The sequence below is a fragment of the Rhinolophus ferrumequinum genome (assembly GCF_004115265.2).
Source record: "Rhinolophus ferrumequinum isolate MPI-CBG mRhiFer1 chromosome 15 unlocalized genomic scaffold, mRhiFer1_v1.p scaffold_54_arrow_ctg1_1, whole genome shotgun sequence".
Taxonomy (NCBI): domain Eukaryota; kingdom Metazoa; phylum Chordata; class Mammalia; order Chiroptera; family Rhinolophidae; genus Rhinolophus; species Rhinolophus ferrumequinum.
In genome coordinates this window covers 16432828-16451452 of record NW_022680357.1, presented here as the reverse complement: position 1 = coordinate 16451452, position 18625 = coordinate 16432828, and the positions used below count along the sequence as shown (strand labels likewise).

The 18625-nt window shown below is 37.6% G+C and overlaps 1 protein-coding gene across 1 annotated transcript in view; it reads right to left on the bottom strand.

Annotated features, from left to right (window-relative positions):
* Positions 1–18625, bottom strand: part of LOC117019688 (ATP-binding cassette sub-family A member 3) — a 69462-nt gene that overhangs the window by 17703 nt on the left and 33134 nt on the right. Inside the window, exons 12-22 of the mRNA XM_033101751.1 lie at positions 17646–17775; positions 16052–16206; positions 15682–15837; positions 15128–15338; positions 9097–9247; positions 7082–7180; positions 6225–6393; positions 4936–5239; positions 4392–4641; positions 4025–4229; positions 2266–2482 (exon numbers count right to left, since the gene is read on the bottom strand). Of these exons, the coding sequence (XP_032957642.1) occupies positions 2266–2482; positions 4025–4229; positions 4392–4641; positions 4936–5239; positions 6225–6393; positions 7082–7180; positions 9097–9247; positions 15128–15338; positions 15682–15837; positions 16052–16206; positions 17646–17775 (2047 nt within the window). The remainder of the gene's footprint in view (positions 1–2265; positions 2483–4024; positions 4230–4391; positions 4642–4935; positions 5240–6224; positions 6394–7081; positions 7181–9096; positions 9248–15127; positions 15339–15681; positions 15838–16051; positions 16207–17645; positions 17776–18625) is intronic.

Genomic DNA, 18625 nt, shown 5'->3' with positions numbered 1-18625 from the left:
AACAGAAACAGAGTATCTTACTTGACAAAATGACGACTGACTCTTTAGGGGATGGGGAAAGGTAAAAACTGACAAACATGGGGATCAAATATATGGTGATGGAAGGAGAACTGACTCCGGGTGGTGAACACACAATGGGATTTATAGATGATGTAATACAGAATTGTAGACCTGAAATCTATGTAATTTTACTAACAATTGTCACCCCAATAAATTAAAAAAATAAATAAAGAAAAAAAACCCCAAAACTGACAAAAATGTGTTATTAAAAATAATTATCATCCAGCATGGACATGGACTGCTCAGAACAGAATCTTGATCAACTAAATTGTAAACTACTAGAAACAACTGGTGTGGCCATCTTGATGTATCCTGAAGGAACAACAATTCTCTTTAGAGAATTCCAGGCAAGGCTGTAGTTCCTATGTGTTCTTTTGATTTGCCTCTGTGTCTGTTCTTCATGGGACCGTAAGCGTTCCTCAGATTTGACAGCATTTTTGAATAATGCCAGTGTTTTTCTTTGTAGTCTGTGTATATTTTATTTACCTGTCTACCTTACGAAACTGATTAAGACCTCATGTGTAACGTTTACTAGAAGTGGCAATCGCTCTTGTCTAGTTCCTTTTTTTTTAAATTACAAATACATAATACAACGCTAAATACTTTAATATGCATCTCTTTTTAAGGTAAATTTGCCTACATAATCTCAATGTTATTACCACAATGAACAAAAGTAATGGTAACTTCCCTTACTACCAGTCCATGTACAAATTTCCCACGTTGTTCCCTCTAGTTCCTTTTTAAAAGAAATGCTTTTGAGTTATCACTGAATATTTTATTTGGTGTAGAGTTTTGCATATACATGTGCCCTTTATAAAGTTAGGCACACGTTTTTTTCTATTTACTCAAAATTTTTTTATCACGTATAATTGATTTTTCAGCATCTCTTGAGATAATTATGTTTCTCCCGTTAATCCTTAGAATAGGAATTTTATTTATAATTTTTTTTCTAATAGGAAAGCAACCTTAGATTCAGTTTGCTATTTTGTTTAGAATTTCTGAATCTATGTTCATGAATAAAATTAGTTTGTGATGATCTTGTCAGGTTATGGTATGAGCTTTTGCTGATTTCCCAGAAGGGGTTGGAAGCATTATCTTGTTCTTTCCTATATTAGCTGGAAGACTATATATAGAACTCATCAGTAGAGTCATTTAGACCTTGTTTTCTTTGTGAAAATAATTCAAACTCTTAACTACTTGAATTCTTGTAGTACAATTCAAATTTTCTAATACTTAAGTCATATTTAGTGAATTGCATCTTTTTTTCTAGAAATGTAACAATTTGTTCAAAGTTCTTAGATTGGTTGTCCTAACATTGTTCATCTTACCCTCTTATTTGTCAATGTGTAACAAATATACATATGCCTTTTTACACCGAATTTTTGTCTCAGTTTTATTAACCCTTCTAATTAGCTGAGGAGTAGCACAGTTGGTATTCTCTATTATATACCTGTTTCCTATTTGGTTAATTTTTGCTCTTACTTGTTCATTATTTCTATTTTCTTTGTGTTTATTATACTATTATTTTTCTAACTTATTAAGTTGGATGGTTTGGTATTTAAGTTTTAACCTTTATCATGTTAGTAGTTAAAGCTATAAAATATCTCTTAAGCTACAAAGTATCTATGTTATTCTTCAGTTCTAAATTATTTTCTAATTTATGTTATGATTCCCTCTTTGGCCCATTCATTATTTAAAAATGTATTTTAAAATTCTCAATTGTGATCAAATATATGGTGATGGAAGGAGAACTGACTCTGGGTGGTGAACACACAATGGGATTTATAGATGATATAATACAGAACTGTACACCTGAAATCTATGTAATTTTACTAACAATTGTCACCCCAATAAATTAAAAAAAAAAAGAAAGTCATCATTAAAATGTAAAATCTTAAAAAAAAAAATTCTCAATTGTGTGTTCATTTCCCAGTTAGCTTTTTGTTACTGATTTCTAATTTAATTGCAAAATGGCAGTCTTCTCAAAGGACCTGTACATCAGGTCAAGTCCATCACTTCAGTATGAAGAACCCAGCTCTAACACAATACCTGGAGCATCAATAGAATTTTCATTGACTTACATCAAGTTCAGGATTCTCCACAAACCTGGAAGGTAACTGTCTACTAATAGCCTCCATCCATGTCCACTTAGGTATTTCCTTCTGCGTTGGGAGGAAGGAGATACTGTAAAGGCATTACCCTTACCGAATGTAAGCACGGAATCTATGAGGAGACCGAAAAAGCCCGAGAGGTAGTTCAACAGCACCAGTTTGATGTAGGCAGAACTGCTTTTGGTGAACAGGAAGCTCAGCAGGTACACGATGGGAATGGCAGACCAGCCGTACAGCATGAAGATCAGCATTGTGTCCAGGAAGTGGTAATCTGTCAGGTATATATCCCTTTGGCAGTATTTTAACACTCCCTGAAACACAAGGAATAGAGGTCAAGGCCAGTGGAGCATCCGTGCAAGAATAATTCAGGCCAGAATATGCAGAGAAGGAAACAGCCAGTCCCATCTTCATTTAGCATGGACGTGTTCATCAACTAAATCATTGTCCCTCTTTTAAAAAAAATAAGCCCTAGCCACCTCTCTTCACTAGAGAACAGTCCAGAGAGCACTATACTTATAGTTATTTTTCTTCCACTTGGAATAGTTTTTTTTTTCAATTCATAAACAAAGTCAGTATACTTTCCCCCATCAATCCTAACTCTCAACTTTCCCAGAAAGTAGATTCTTTCTCTACAGAGAGGCTATTTCTTTAAAAAAATTTCCTCTTGAGTACATATATCCCTTACCCATAACCTAAGTCAAAGAAAAGTTGAATTCCTTGTTGGATAAATAAGCAATATATCACTTGTCTTATTAGGGAGACCACTTCATGGACGGTGTAGGTGCCTGACCACTGCACTGTACACCTAAAGCTGAAGTTGAATAATATTGTATGTCAACTATAATTTTATATATATATATATATATATATATATATATATATATATATATATGGTCTTCTCTACATATATATATATATGGTCACAGGATGTGGAGTACAGTATAGGGAATAGAATCAATGGAATCATAACGGCTACATGCCATGTCAGAGGGGTAGTAAATTGGGGGCAGGGGGTTATCACTTTGTGAGGGGTGTAAATGTCTATTACATTGTTTTGTACACCTGAAACTAATAAAAAAAAAAAAGGGTGCAGCCTTGACAAATTAAAAAAAAAAAAAGGCAATATACTCTGTCCGTGGACAAGAAGACTATGCATTGTGACTATGGAGATTCTACCCCAATTAATCCTTAAGAGAACATGCAAACAAGGTGTTCAAGTAAAGATTTTAACCTCTTTATTATGAAATATAACCCATGTCTGAAAGAGTACATAAAACATAAATGAATTGTCCCAGTGAATTATAGCAAAATAACCTCGTGGGCAACTACCACAATGCTAGAACCCAAAGAAACTTACTGTCAACTCTTCCAACTCCTGCAAAAGTAACCCCTTTTCTGACTTTACCATAAACACTCTTTTCTTTGTATTTCTTAACAGTGTGGTCTCTAAATACTAAAATACTAAATACTAAAATGTAGTACAGCAGGGTCCTACAATGATGTGGCTTCGTGTTCAACACTAGAATGCAGACGAGATGCTGTAGGAACTCAAGTCTGTGTCTACCAATCAGCCTGTGGTAACATTGGTTTTGCAACTCAGTATAAACTGATGAGAACATAAATGGGAAACTCGTCCTTGAGAGGTCTTTGTGCTTTCGCAAAGTTATTTTCTTCTAGTGAAGGACTATGAAAGAGAAAGTTTCTACCATGAGACTTTTACAATGTGTTTTCTAAGATAACGAGCAGAGAGAGTTTATCGACAGAGTTAGGTCCAAGACATGATTAGAGAACAGGAGTTTTCCACTGGGTGCAGAAGGAAAATGAGCCCTCGAGAAACACTGCCTGATACTCACCAGGAGTAAGAGGCAGGTAATGAAGAAGAGGATGAGATCCCACAGAAGAGCAGACAGCCAGTACACAAGGATATAGACCCCACTCATGAACTGCAGGTGCTTGGCCTTAGAGACTCTCTCAGTCACTGTCAGGAGACAAAAGCCACTGGTCAAAACGGCCATGCCAAAATGTATGTCTAAGGCCAGTTGGTATCCATCCAACAACCTACAGAAGAAGGAACAAAAGTAGACATAGCAAAAAACGGACACAGCAGGAAACCCAAAATTCTATCAGTAACTATTTCTTAGTGATACAAATATAATCAGCGAGAGCAGGAGAACTGTATTTCAAGTGCAAAATTCTATTCTAATGAAAATAACAACATACATGTCTTCATGCCCTTTATGACTCGAGTACGGCTGAGGCTTATTGGAGACGGTTAAGGAAGCTTCAGGGCCAGAAACTGACATGAAAAGAACGTTGTCTACCATTGAGAGCGTCAGGGGTGGTGAATGGGATGCTTCATTGTTGAACAGACCAGTAAATATTATTCCATCGGCCTTCACCTCAATGGAAAATGCAACAATGCATAACTGAATACAATCTTTATCTTCCATCAAGTATTCCAGTAGGTCTCCTAGAATGAGGAAACAATATGGGTCAGTTTATCCACAACACACATCATCTATGGTATATACTGGGCAAGGAGAACAAATCATTTTCCTTGGTTCTTATCCCTTGCAATTTTCTCATAATGATTACTTCAAACATTTGCCATTCTCCTCTAATTGAGCTGCCTCTGTAAAGTGGGTAACTAACAGGAAAAGAATGGCGCAGGTGGCAGACTGTTCAGTTAAGATCCTTCTTCACAAGCCACACAAGGAGATATTCATCTCAGAGCAGTCTTTTCTCTTTCCTCCGGGAGCCTTACCTTGTACTTCCATAAGTGTGTGCTTGCCAGGTTCCAGCATACTCTTAAGATGTTTTAAGAAAACCAGAGTCAAATTAGAATTCCCAGAAATAGACAAAGGCACAATGGTTTGACCATATTGATTCAAATCCATGAGTCTGGTCTTTCCATCATCATCATCAGATGAAACCGTCTCCATCTCGCAGAGAAAGAGAAGGGAGATGAGCACTGCCAATATCTGCAGGAAAATCAGTTTCCAGTTGCGCCAATTGAACATTGCCCTTTTGAAGAGCATGGCCCAGAACTGCTGCTGGTAGAGGGCGCACTGAAGAAAGGAGAGAGAGATATAACATCACCATCGTCACCGAGCTTGGCAGGCCACTCCTGCGTAAGTGAAGATGAACACTTTGGACTTGCATGGTTGAAGATACATGAGGTTTACATGAACACATACTTGGACCAGAATCCAAACACGGAACGACACTGCACACGAGCGTGGTCTGTGTCTTGTTCATACAAGGCAGGGCCCACCCAGCTACACCCACTCACTTCTGTGTTGTCTGCTTTCTGCTGCAGTGACGGGGCTGAGTGAGTGCAAGAGACCGTATGGCCCCCAAAGCCCGATGTGTTGAGTAGCTGCTTACATAAAGTTTGCTGACCTCTGCTACAGGTATTAAATATTTAAGTTATGGTCATTGCTAGGACATACCTAAAATCTCAGCAAGATGACTTTCTTCAGACTTCTGATAGTCAACACAACCAACCAGAGGGTTTCATAGGAGGAATCGATCATTAGAAGGGCAATTAAAGAAATGGGGGGCAACTCAGACACTTCCCACACTGAGAATCATATTGATTAGACAACAACTCCTTATGTGATGTCAATTCCCCCTGCAAAAACTTAAACTATTGTGCATGCTTGATTATTAAGAATCGTGCTCGCTCTAGCTTCAAAGAAGTGATCCACTTCTGAGTTATCAGTTTGAAAAAGAAGAAAAGGAATTCTAAAACAGAAAAGAAAAAAGAACTGAGGACTAACAATGTGACAATAATAGCTGAGATCTTTATCCATTAGGTCGGTGCAAAGGTAATTGTGGTTTAAAAGGTTAAAAATAACTGCAAAAACTGCCATTCCTTTTGCACCAACTTCTTACTTCTGCATTAGGCAGGTAACTGGGCTGCTCCAGACCAGGTCAGGTCCGCCATGGCTGAGAATTCCATACTCCTTTTGTTCGAGTTTAAAAAAAAAAAAAATGTACCTCTTGTGCCCCAACCAAACACACATCAGGTTTCTTAGTAATGGTGCTTACCCCAGTATTAAACAGAATAGCAGGGCTTTCTTTCATGGTAGAAGAATCTGCTCTCTCATTTCTGGACATATTCTTATTCTGGTTTGTGAGTGACACTTCATTCATCAGAGAGGGAGGTTGACGTTGGGTAGCTGGGATATCTGTTTGTGAATCTTCCAAATCACTAACCCTGTATTTTTAAAAAAGTAACAAGGATTTCATTTCAACTTTATCCCAATATATCTTGTTTGGAGAATGTGAGTGACAGCACCCAATTCAGAAGGCTCCCTGGTCTGTTTACTGATTGGTATTATATGGATTATATGCCAACAGTGTGGTAACCATGGTAGACCCGTGGTCCCCAAATGCCACTCACAGGACTGTGCCAGACCACAGTGAAGCGAGAAGGTCAAAGGCAACGCACCGAATGTTTCATTCAGTTGAACTCACTGAGGTTAAAGATTAAAGTCTAATTCATACTTCAAGTAAGTTATAATATCCATTCCTTTATCAAATGACGGGTGGTATTTTTTTCCCAATGCTCTTACGGTAAAAGATTATGTCAGTCAGATTCCTCCCCTTTCACCTCTTTAAAAAAAAATACATACACACACATATTAATTTCAGGTATACAAAACAGTGTAATAACTTAGACACTTACACCCCCTACAAAGTGATAACCCCCTCCCCCAATCTACTACCCCTCTGACACTGTTACAAATGTAGCTGTTACAATTCCACTGACTCTATTCCCTGTGCTGTATCCTTCCACCTCTTAAGTGTGTGAATCTGAAAATCTGGCAAGTTTACAAAGGGGACAAAGATGGGATCCTTTCCCCTCCTCAGTGTTTTTATTTTCCCTATGGATTATTGCTCACCTGAAGAACACTTCTTCCATGGTGCTGATGGAGGCACCAAAGCTGGCAATGCCCAGCTCTGCCTGTCTTTTTTCCAGATCAGTGAACAGAGCTTCAAAGCTAGAATAAAATAAAAAGAAGAATGGGAATGGGGAAGGCGGATGGGAAGCGGAAAACGCTGGCACCAAATCAGAAGATTTTCCTCATTCACATGTGTTTATTCTACACGAATCTCCCCTCAGCAGTGGGAAAAATGTAGCTCCTTCTTCACTTCGATGCTCATTATAATTTCAGGCCTCTAGTGAATCGAACGGTGGGGAAAATGGTAACAAAGAAGGGAAAAACAGAAACTAGCAAATTGCAATGGCAGATGGCTGCTCACTCGACTTAGTTCTTGGATACACATCATTGTGGCCTTCTAATAACTATCACGAGACTCTGAACATGCTAACAACACCAGCAAGTTGACATGAGTTAGCGCATCACACACATATATGCTATGGTTCCTTAGTCAATTATTCAGTGAATCCAAAAGAAAATCATACCCAAGGCAACAGAGAAAAAAAAAAAGACATTTGAAAATGGAAAACGGAGGAAGTGCAGGAGATTTATGGCACAGCAACCTGCAATCAGTTGTTCACCTCTGAGGTCTTTCTTTTCCAGTCCTCCAAGTCCAGTCCAAATGGTTGGTAAAGAGATATAATTAACATCACCTGCTTTCCAATGTGAAGACATGATAAAATACGAAGATATGATAAAACATCATCTGCTTCTGAATCCTTTCAGTTCCTTTTTTAGACATTCTTTTGAGAATGTCATTTGTGTCCATATAAATGAGGGTAGGCGGGTAGGGTGATATGTTTGAACAGGTGCTTTGCCTTTGTCTCCAGAGAGATTCTGCAGCTTTACCTGGGTCACAACCATCACAATGGGCCAAAGCTCCCACCTTTGCTGAATGAGTCAACGGCCATTATCTCCAAGGATACAGATTGAGACTTTTATTTCCAATTCTCCATGATATTTCAGCTTTTCATTCTAACTTCTGATGACGGTCTTGGTTGTATTCATCGCTGCCTGATCACCTTGTTCCACGCTGCTGCTTCTCCGTAACCTTCAGGTTCCTAAGTAAAAGTTCAGAGAACGCAGTTCCTTTTCCTTCTTTACCTCCTTTTTGACACATTCCCCTTTTTCCTAGAAGAGAAGTTGGAGTCCTTCATATTCTCCTCGGTATGACAACTGGCTCGACTCCAGGGAATATCAAAGCAAGTACTTATTTGTATGTGACAAGAAGATGAAGATATCATACTCTGACAGTCGCTGATGAGTACTCTTATTTCCATTTCAATTTTTTAAGATGACGGTTATCTCAGATAAAGTGGTTTTTCTTTGTGACTCCCTTTGATGAATAACTTGGCAACCAGTGCAATAAGAATGCCTATTTCCTCTGGGTTCTTACCACCCTGGTTTCAAGAGTCACCACGAATAGCATTTTTGTTCTCTCATTATCCTAGTATTTCCATGGACTCCACTCACCACACAATTTTTACACTACCAACACTATACCATCAGTTATCACCAAAAATAACCAGGGCACTAAAGCCCCTAAATGGTATCCCTCTCTTTAGTGCAAGTGGCAGCTATGTGTTTTGACTTGTCAAACTCTACTTGCAAAGCCTGAAAAAAACGGGAAAAGCAGCAGTGATTTCCTGTCATCTCAACATCAACGTTTAGCACCCTTTTTTTTTTTTTTTTTAAATTTTATTGGGGAATATTGGGGAACAGTGTGTTTCTCCAGGGTCCACCAGCTCCAAGTCGTTGTCCTTCAATCTAGTGGTGGAGGGCGCAGCTCACTGGCCCATGTGGGAATCGAACTGGCAACCCTGCTGTTCAGAGCTCGTGCTCTAACTAACTGAGCCATCCGGCCACCCCAAAACACAAAGCCAATCAAGAACGGGTGTGGGGGGGGGAAGCAATGCTAACCAGCTGAACAATAATCCACATCCTTCGGACCACCTTAGCGCCCTCTTAATCCATACCTGTGTGTGTACGTTTTGGGTAGAGTAAAAGATAGTTCATTTTTCACATCCTTCTCCAAGGTGGCTGATGGTATATAATGATAAATCAATTTGGAGATTTCTTCAACATTGCAGTGAGGTTCCTTCACCATGGTTATGTGGTATCCCACACCTGAGAAAACCCATTTAGAAGAACAATTAAAACAATTTTGCAGGTCCCTTATTCTTGTGAGACTCCACATGACTTTCCATGGCTTGGGTAAACAAGAAGAAGGTAGGGCACGTCACGAATTATTTGATTACAAGTCTAAAAAGCCTAATAAAGTTCTTTTGTAATTTCATTAATTTTCTTAGAGACCAATAGAACACAGATAGAATAGAACACAGATAGCCTCTGTTATCTGGCCTCTTGTCCTGTTCACACTGAAATCTGAGAGGACAAGATTTATATTCATTAAACACATATTTATTGGGTGCCTATTATATGCAAGGCAGTGAATAAATCAGCTAAAAAAATCTCTCCTTACAGAGATCTGATAAATATTTGCAGAGTACTCTGCAGCTTCATTAGGTACAGTGTACTAGCCTTCCAGAAGCTAGGGGGAGAGGGATATGGAGAAAAACACTTCTGGGGCACTTCAGGACTTTGTGGGTAACATTGCAGTGGCTTTCTGATAGCTCAGGGCAGGACAACAAAGTTAGAGAAATACCTCTAGGGTACATTAGTCCTTCACTACAATGACCCTTCAAAAGTTTGGGAGAAGGTCGGAGGATAGAGAGAAGTCCCTCAAGGTGAAGAAAACACAGTGCAGGGATGGAGAACAAAGAGCACTTGTCAGATCACAACAGCTGGAAACTGGATTATAGAGGAAAGAGATGTCCATAATCTCATCTATGCACAGATCCCCACCCTTGCTAAGGGCAAAATCCTGATCCCATTCCTAAAATGGTTGAAGACGGTAGTGAACAGAATCTAAATAAAGCTGGAACACATCCCAGTACTTCCTCCAATACAGATGAGACTGCTTCAGTCATCTATAATGGTGGCCTGACATCCCAGAGCATACCCATTTCTGAGAATAAATATCAACTACTTTATTCTCTACTGGTATTGTATTCACAATGGCAGTCATAACAATTACAAAACATGCAAAGAAGCAAGAAAAATGATGGGAAAAAATCAATAGAAGCAGAACAGAGATAGTTTCCAAAAAAGAAAAAAAAATATATATCTCCAGAATCTAACTCTATGAAATGGAGACATATGATTTACCTACTAGAAAATTCAAAATAACCATGATAAAGAGGCTCACCAAAGTCAGAAGAACACTGCATGTGAAAATTAAGAATTTCAACAAAGAAACAGAAAACTTAAGCACCAAAAAGAAGTCATAGAGCTGAAGACTACAATAACTGAATTGAAAAATAGCAAAACTAGAGGGGTTCAAAGCAGAATATATAAAACAGACAAAAGGATGAGTAACCTCTAAGTCAAGTCACTGGAAATTATTCAGAGGAGCAGAAAGAAAACGAGAATGAAAAACAGTACATAAGGCCTAGGAGACAAATGGGAAACCGTAAGTAGAGCTGTATACACCATATGGGAGTCCCATTAAGAAAAGAGACACAAAGAGAGAAGAAATCAGAAAGTTCATTCAAAGAAAGAATGGCTAAAAATCAGAAATGATAGGAGTCATTACAACTAATGTCACAAAAGTAAAAAGGATTATAAGCGAGTACTATGAACAATTATATGCCAATAAACTGGATAACCCCGTAAAATGGGGAAATTCCTAGAAATACAAACTATTAAGATTGAATCATGAAGAAATAAAGTCTAAACAGATCTATCACTAGTAAGAAGAATAAATCAATAATAAAAAATCTCCCAACAAGGAAAATCCCAAGAACAGATAACTTCATTGAGCAATTTAATCAAACATTTAAAAGACAATTTATGACCATTCTTCGTAATTCAAAAAAAAAAAAACCCACCAAAAAAAGAACCAAAGAGTATGATACACTTCCATACTCATTATATGAGGCCAGCATTACCCTGATACAAAACCCAGAAAAAGCACAAGAAAAGAAAACCACAGGACAATAGCTTTGATAGATACAGACGTAAACATCTTTAACAAAATACTAGCAAATTGAATTCAACAACACATTAAAAGAAAAATACAATGATCCAATAAGATTTATTCCTGGTATGCAAACATGGTTCAACATGTGAACAAATTAATAACAGAATTATAACACATGTATAGGATAAAAGAAAAATCACATGATCATCTCAAAAGATGCAGAAAAAGCATTTGACAAAATGTAATGCCCTTTCATGATAAAAGCTCTCAACAAATCTGGTATAGAATCAATGTACCTCAACATAATAAATACCATATAAGACAAACTCACATCTGATAGTATACTCAGTGGTGAAAAACCAAAAGCTTTTCCTCTACGATCAGGAATGAGAGAAGAATAACCACTCTCGCCATTTCTATTTAACATAAGTCATGAAAGTCCTAGTCAGAGTAATTAGGCAAGAAACAGAAAACAAAGGTATCCAAATCAGAAAGGAAGAAGAAATATTATCTCTGTTTACAAATGACATGATATGATTTGTGGGCAACCCTAAAGAATCCACAGACACAGGAAACCACAGGTTTCTTCTCCCACCTAAATAAACACATTCAGCAAGGGGCAAGATATAAAAATCAACACACAAAATAAGTTGCATTTCCACATATTAACAATGAACAATCTGAAAAGGAAATTAAGAAAACAACCCCACTTACAACAGCATTAAAAAGAATTAGGATTAAAACTTAATGAGGTGAAAGACTTGTACACTGGAAACTAAAAAGCATTGATAAAAGAAATTAATGAAGACACAAATGGGAAAACATCCTATGCTCGTGAATTGGAAGATAAATGTTAAAATGTTCAATGCAATCCCTGTCAAGCCCAATGGCATTTATTACAGAAATAGAAAATAACTCATAAAGTTAATTGGAAACATAAAAGGCCCTGAAAAATTAAAACAATCTTGAGAAAGAACAAGCTGGAGGTATTACACTTTCGGATTTGAAAATATATTATAAAGCAATAGTAATTTAAAAAGTATGGTACTGGCATTAATCAGAAAAACAGATCAATGTAACACAATACAGAGCCCAGAAATAAATCAATACATATATGGTTAATTGATGCTCAACAAGCGGGCCAAAAATATACAATAAAGATAGTTTCTTCAACAAATGGTGCTGAGAAAACTGGATATCCATGTGTTAAAAAATGGGGACCCATATTTACCATCATACACAAAAATCAAACCAAAGTGTGTTAAAGACTTAAGCATAAGACTTGACATTGTAAAATTCCTACAAGAAACCTGTGGAAAAGCTTCTTGACATTGATCTTGACAATAACTTTTTTGGATATGACACCAAAACACAGGCAACAAAAGCAAAAATAGAAAAGTGGGACTACATCAACCTAAAAAGATTCTGCACTGCAGAGGAAACAATCCACAAAATGGAAAGGCAACCTATGCATTGGGAGAAAGTGTTTGCAAACACTATATCAGATAAAGGGTTCATTTCCAAAATATATAAGGAACTCCAACTCCGTAGTAAACTCAACAGCAAAAAAACTTATAACCTGATTTAAACATGTGTTACATATGTGTTTTGTGTGTGTGTGTTACATATTTGAACAGACATTTCTCAAAGAAGACCCACAAATCGTCATGAGGTATTTGAAAAGAGGCTCAACATCACTAATCATTACGGAAATCAAATCAAAACCACAAAGAGATATCACCTCCTACCTGTTAGGGTAGCTAATAAAGAGGGAGAGAGAGAGAGAAAACAAGTGTTGGACATGATGTGGAAAAATTGAAACTCTTGTACACTGTTGGTGGGAACACAAAATGGTGCAGCTGCTACAGAAAACAGTATGGAGACTTCTCAAAAAATTAAAAGTAGAACTACAATGTGATCCAGCAATTCCACTTCTGGGTATTTATCTGAAGAAAACAAAGACACTCACTTGAAAGGTCAGAAATCCACTTAGATTTGATTTTTGCGTATACGATAGCATTCCAATTTCATTCCTTTACATGTGCCTGTCCAGTTTGCCCAACTTCCTTTACTGAACTGACTGTCCTTTACCCATTGTACATTCTTGAGTCCTTTGTCATAAACTAACCGACCATATATGCATGGGTTTATTTCTGGGCTCTCCTCTCTGTTCCACTTATCTATGTGTCTGTTTTTATGCCCGTAAAACCTTTCTGATACACAGGTGACAGGATTTTGCATAGAATCTACAAAAATACTACGAGACCTAATGTATGAACAAACAAGTTCACAGGACGTAAGATCAATATAAAAATCACTGTATAGGGGCGGCTGGTTAGCTCAGTTGGTTAGAGCGCGGTGCTGATAACACCAAGGTTGCTGGTTTGATCCCCACATGGGCCACTGTGAGCTGTGCCCTCCTTAAAAATAAACAAATAATGTGTTTCTTTAAAAAAAAAATCACTGTATATCTAAATACTAGAAAAGACAGTTATAAAATGAATTAAACAAACAATATCATTTACATAAAATTAAAACATGAAATAGTTTGGAATAAGTCCAATGAAAGACCTCCACAGTAAACTCAACAAAATACAGCCAAAAATGATTAAATGCACCCTAAATAAATCAAGAAATAATACCATGTTCACATGTTGGAAGACTCAATATTATAAAGAAGACAATTTTCTCAAAATGATATAAAGATTCGTAGCACTTCCAATCAGTAGCCTACCAGACTTTTTTGTAAAATGTGACAAAATGACCCTAAAATTTACCTGGAACTAAAAGAGGCCTAAAACAGGTGAACTAATTTTGAAAAAGAGAAAAAGCTGATGGACATCTATCACCTATTTTCAAGACTTACTATAAAGACACAGTATTCACGACTGTGGTATTTGTAAATAGACCTATAGATCAGTAAAACAGAACACAAAACCCAAAAGTAGACCTACATATAAACAGTCAATTGATTTTCATCAAAGGTGCCACAGCAATTCAACAGAGAAAGGAGTGTGTTTTCCACAAATGGTTCTGGATACTCAGATGGAAAAAAATCAACATCAACACTTACCTAACACCATTCACCAAAAAAAAATCAACTTGAAATAGAAGCTAGAACCACAAAAGAATCCAGAAGAAAATAGAAGAGAATATCTTTGCAACCTCTACATAGGCAAAGGTTTCCAAAACAACATTGACCAAAAAAGGAAAACCACTGATAAATTGAACTTTTCAAAATTAAAAATTTATGCTTATTAAAAGATACCATCAAAAATGAACAGGCACGCAACATATTTGGGGAACTATTCACAATACATGTATCTGACAAAGGACTCACATCCAGAGTATGTGACCTCCTATAAATTCATAAACAAAAAGTATAAGCAACCAACTCTGACACTTTACAGGGTAATTTAAAGGTAAGGACACTACTAGGATGTATTTGGTATTTCCCATGTTTTGAAAAATTCTTCGACAGATTGGAATAAAACATTTTTGCTCACACAGAAGCAATTCAATACTGGTTTGACACATAAGACACAAGAAACAGAGATATCCAGTTCCCTACATTTTTGCTAGAATTCATGAATTTGTGTATTCATCATCCATCTGCTGTCTGTCTGTCTGTCTGTCTATCTAGCTAGCTCACTGAAGGCACAACTACAGTCAGGCAAATTACAATCTAAGTAGACACCATATGAAAGAAATGAACATGATATTTGGATAACGCAAAACTTCGGAAGAACTAAAATATGAACATTCTTTCAATGGACTCATAGTTGAGCCCAATTCATAGAACAGAGGGAATAACCCTCTGAAATTTGAGGTGGATAGGAAAAAAAACAAACACCCCAATGAAAATTATGTTAGAAGACTACTAAGATACCAATATCCATGAAAATCATGTTAGAAGAAGATTATTATGGCATCAATATGGAGAGAATGATCAAAGGGAGAGAGACCATATATTTGTTTCAGGAAGACTGAAGAGCCACAGCACCGCACGGTTCCCTTCACCATGATGGCTATGCGGTCACCCAGGATGTCAGCTTCGTCCATGTAATGGGTGGTCAGCAAGATGGTACGATCCTGTTTATACTTCTGAAGGAGACCCCAGGTGGCTATCCTTGAGATGGGGTCCATGCCAGCTGTTGGCTCGTCAAGTATCACAACCTAAAGACCAGAAGAACAATTCCATGACCGCTGGTAGACATTACATCCCAGAACCAGTGGGGTCTTCCCAGTGCTGGGGCTTCCTCTGGTTTTGCTTTCTCAGTCACTGTCCCCTTGAGCTAAGATAGTCAGTTTAGATGAAAACTGAATTAGGAGCTAGAATAATTCCAAACCTATGACAATCTTATACCAAAAGGGAGATAATGTGAATCCATCAGGGATTTCATTGGGGAGGTTCCTTTTGGACTGTTAGTACATATCCGCTCTCAGGTTAGTGTCAGCTGATGCTTTTTTCGAAGAGCTTCAGTGGGGGTACATTTTTAGCTTTTTATGTCACTTATACCTTGGAGACTCCTATAAGTGCTATCATGATGGAGAGTTTGCGTTTCATTCCTCCACTCAGGGACTCTGGAAATGCATTGCGCTTCTCTATCAGGTTAAATGTAGACAGCATAGATCTAATTTCCTTAAGACACATCTTTCGAGGGACTCCTTTGATCTGGAAAGAGGAGGCAGAGCTTACATGGTGCTTCCAACTTTATCCCTAGAAACACTTCACATGGGTTCTTTTCTTACATTATCTGTACAGGGTCTTTTCCCCTTTGTTTCTGTTTATGTTTGAAGGAGAAATCATAAAAAATCTTTGAACTTTCTAAGAATCCAGATACTGACAGTAGGCAATCTATCTTAAGTACGTGAATAGAGTGGCTTACCACACTGTAGAAATACAGGTGTTCTGACACTGTCAAGTAATTAAACAGCAGGTCCTGCTGGGGACACAAGCCCAAGCTTTTCCTGATCTGGACCATCTGCCTTGAGATCTCATATCCATTCACATAGGCCTCTCCGCTGGTAGCAGGGAAGAGACCTCCAATGAAGCAGAAGACGTAAGAGAAACTTAGCTTTTGTGAAGCAACATGACCACAAACGGCTCATTAGCACAACTTCAAAACAGACTTAGTAGAATTAGCAATGTCTCACCACCTCGCACCCATGAGAATGGCTGTTATCCATGAGACAAGCAATAACAAGTGTGGGAGAGGATGGGGACACAAGGGAACCCCTCGCACACTGCTGGTTGCAATGTGAATTGGTGCAGCCACTATGGAAAACTGTATGGAGGTTCCTTGAAAAATTAAGAATAGAGCTATCACATGACCCAGCAATCCCTCTTCTGGATCAGGTAGATCCCTCCCATCTACCTGAAAAATTCGAAAACACTTATTTGTGTGTGTATATATGTATGGTTCTGTGTGTGTGTGCGCGCGTGCGTGCGTGTGTGTGTGTGTGTGTGTGTGTGTGTGTATTCAAATTTCCACCTGGGCTTACTTGCTTTCAGGCCAAAAATCTTGTTTCAGCTCTGCTAGCAATAAATCACTCAGGTTTTGTTTATCTGGGAGTGTGTTATTTAATGCTGATTTCTGAAAGATAGATGTGAGACTCTTGGTTGACAGTTTTTACTTTCAGCGCTTTATACATATCGTCCCACTGCTCCCTGCCCTCCACTGTTTCTAATGAGAAGTCAGCGCTGGCTTAGTCTTACTGGGGTGTCACTGTATGTGACAAATCATTTTTCTCTTCGCCTCTCAGAATTTTAACTATGATGTGTCTGGCTGTGGATCACTTTACATTTACCCTGTTTGGAGCTTGTTGAGCTTCTTGACTGTGTAGATTAATGTTTTCAGCAAATTTGCAAAGTTTCAACCGTTATTTCTTAGAATATCTTTTCCGCCTTATTCTCTTTCTCCTCTCCTTGCATTCCCATTACATGTGTGTTGGTGCATTTAAAGTTATCCTAAATTTCTCTGAGGCTCTGTTAATTTTTTAAAATTCTTTTTTCTTTCTGTTATTCAGATGGTATAATCTCTATCAGTCTATCTTCAAGTTCACGGATTCTCTCTTCTGACAATTCACATCTACTGTTGAGCCTCTCCAATGAATTTTTCACTTGGCTTATTGTGCTTTTCAACTCCACAATTCCCACTTGGTTTTTAAAAATAATTTCTATCTTTCTATTGATATTTGCTACTTGATGAGATATTGTTTTCAGACATTCCATTATTTCTGTAATCATGGCTTCCTTCAGTTCTTTGGACATGTTGATAATGGTTACTTTGATGTCTTTGTAAAATCTGACACCTGGTATCTTTCACTAGTTATTTACAACTTAGAAAGTGGATTACTAAACAACCTTCTGGATCACTGAAATGACTTAACTGTAAACATCAAGGGGAAACACAAAACTCTTGTAAGTTTTATCTACACTGTCTATGTGAGGACATCCCCTGAACAGAGCTAAACACATACCTGAGAGAATGGATAAAGTAGTGGATTTTCCTGCCCCATTAGGTCCTAGAAGAACACTGATCTGCCCCTCATATAAATTCAAGGTCAAGTCTCTTATAGCTATCTTGGTAGTTTTCTCCACTCGAAATTCCTGTGGGGGGGGTAAAAAACCAAAATACTAATTTTATCCTTCAATATCACTTTGGAAGAACAAGGACTCATATGAACTATATATAGAACAAACAATGACACATAATCTCTCATGAGGAAAAAAATCAAAATGTAAGAAGGATGAAACTGTGAAAAGGAAAAAAAATATTTAAAGGCATCCCAGTTTTAGAATTTTACAGTAAATCTGTAAATACCTCCTGAGCAATCTCACCCGTTCTTGTTTTGCTTCCATTACCATCTTGAAGCTGATAATACCACAATCTTTTTCAATCAATGCCTTTGTCCCAATTTGGAGAACTGCCAACTGAAAACCCACACAGAACATCTAAAACATGGACGCTGTATAGGCATCTCAAATTTCTTATGTGTAGACCAGCAGTGCTTCTGCTAAAGATGCAAAAATCTGGAAAGAGCATCACCCCCACTCTAGCAAACAAGGATCTACGAAATCATAACTTTTTTCCAACCCATCGGAGAGGTGTGTTTTCTAGGTAACCAACTAGCTTTTTTTTTTTTTTTACAGAAAGATAGATGCCTCCAAAGAGAGAAGGTATATAAATATTTGATTACCTGGAACAGAAAGAGGCACTATAAAAACTGGTGAGAAAATTTTGGTTACATTTTTTAATGGAAAAGAAATGAAAACAGCTTAAGAAACACAATACTTAAAAAGGAGAGTTGGTATTCAAGCCCATTTCATTCAGACTGAAAGTGTCTATTCCTTCCAATTCACCCCACTGATGGTGAATAAAGGCGAAATGTCCTGTGTCACAAAAAATGAAATGCTCTTTTTTCCTTTTTTTCTTCTTTTTACCCCAAATGCATGGCTG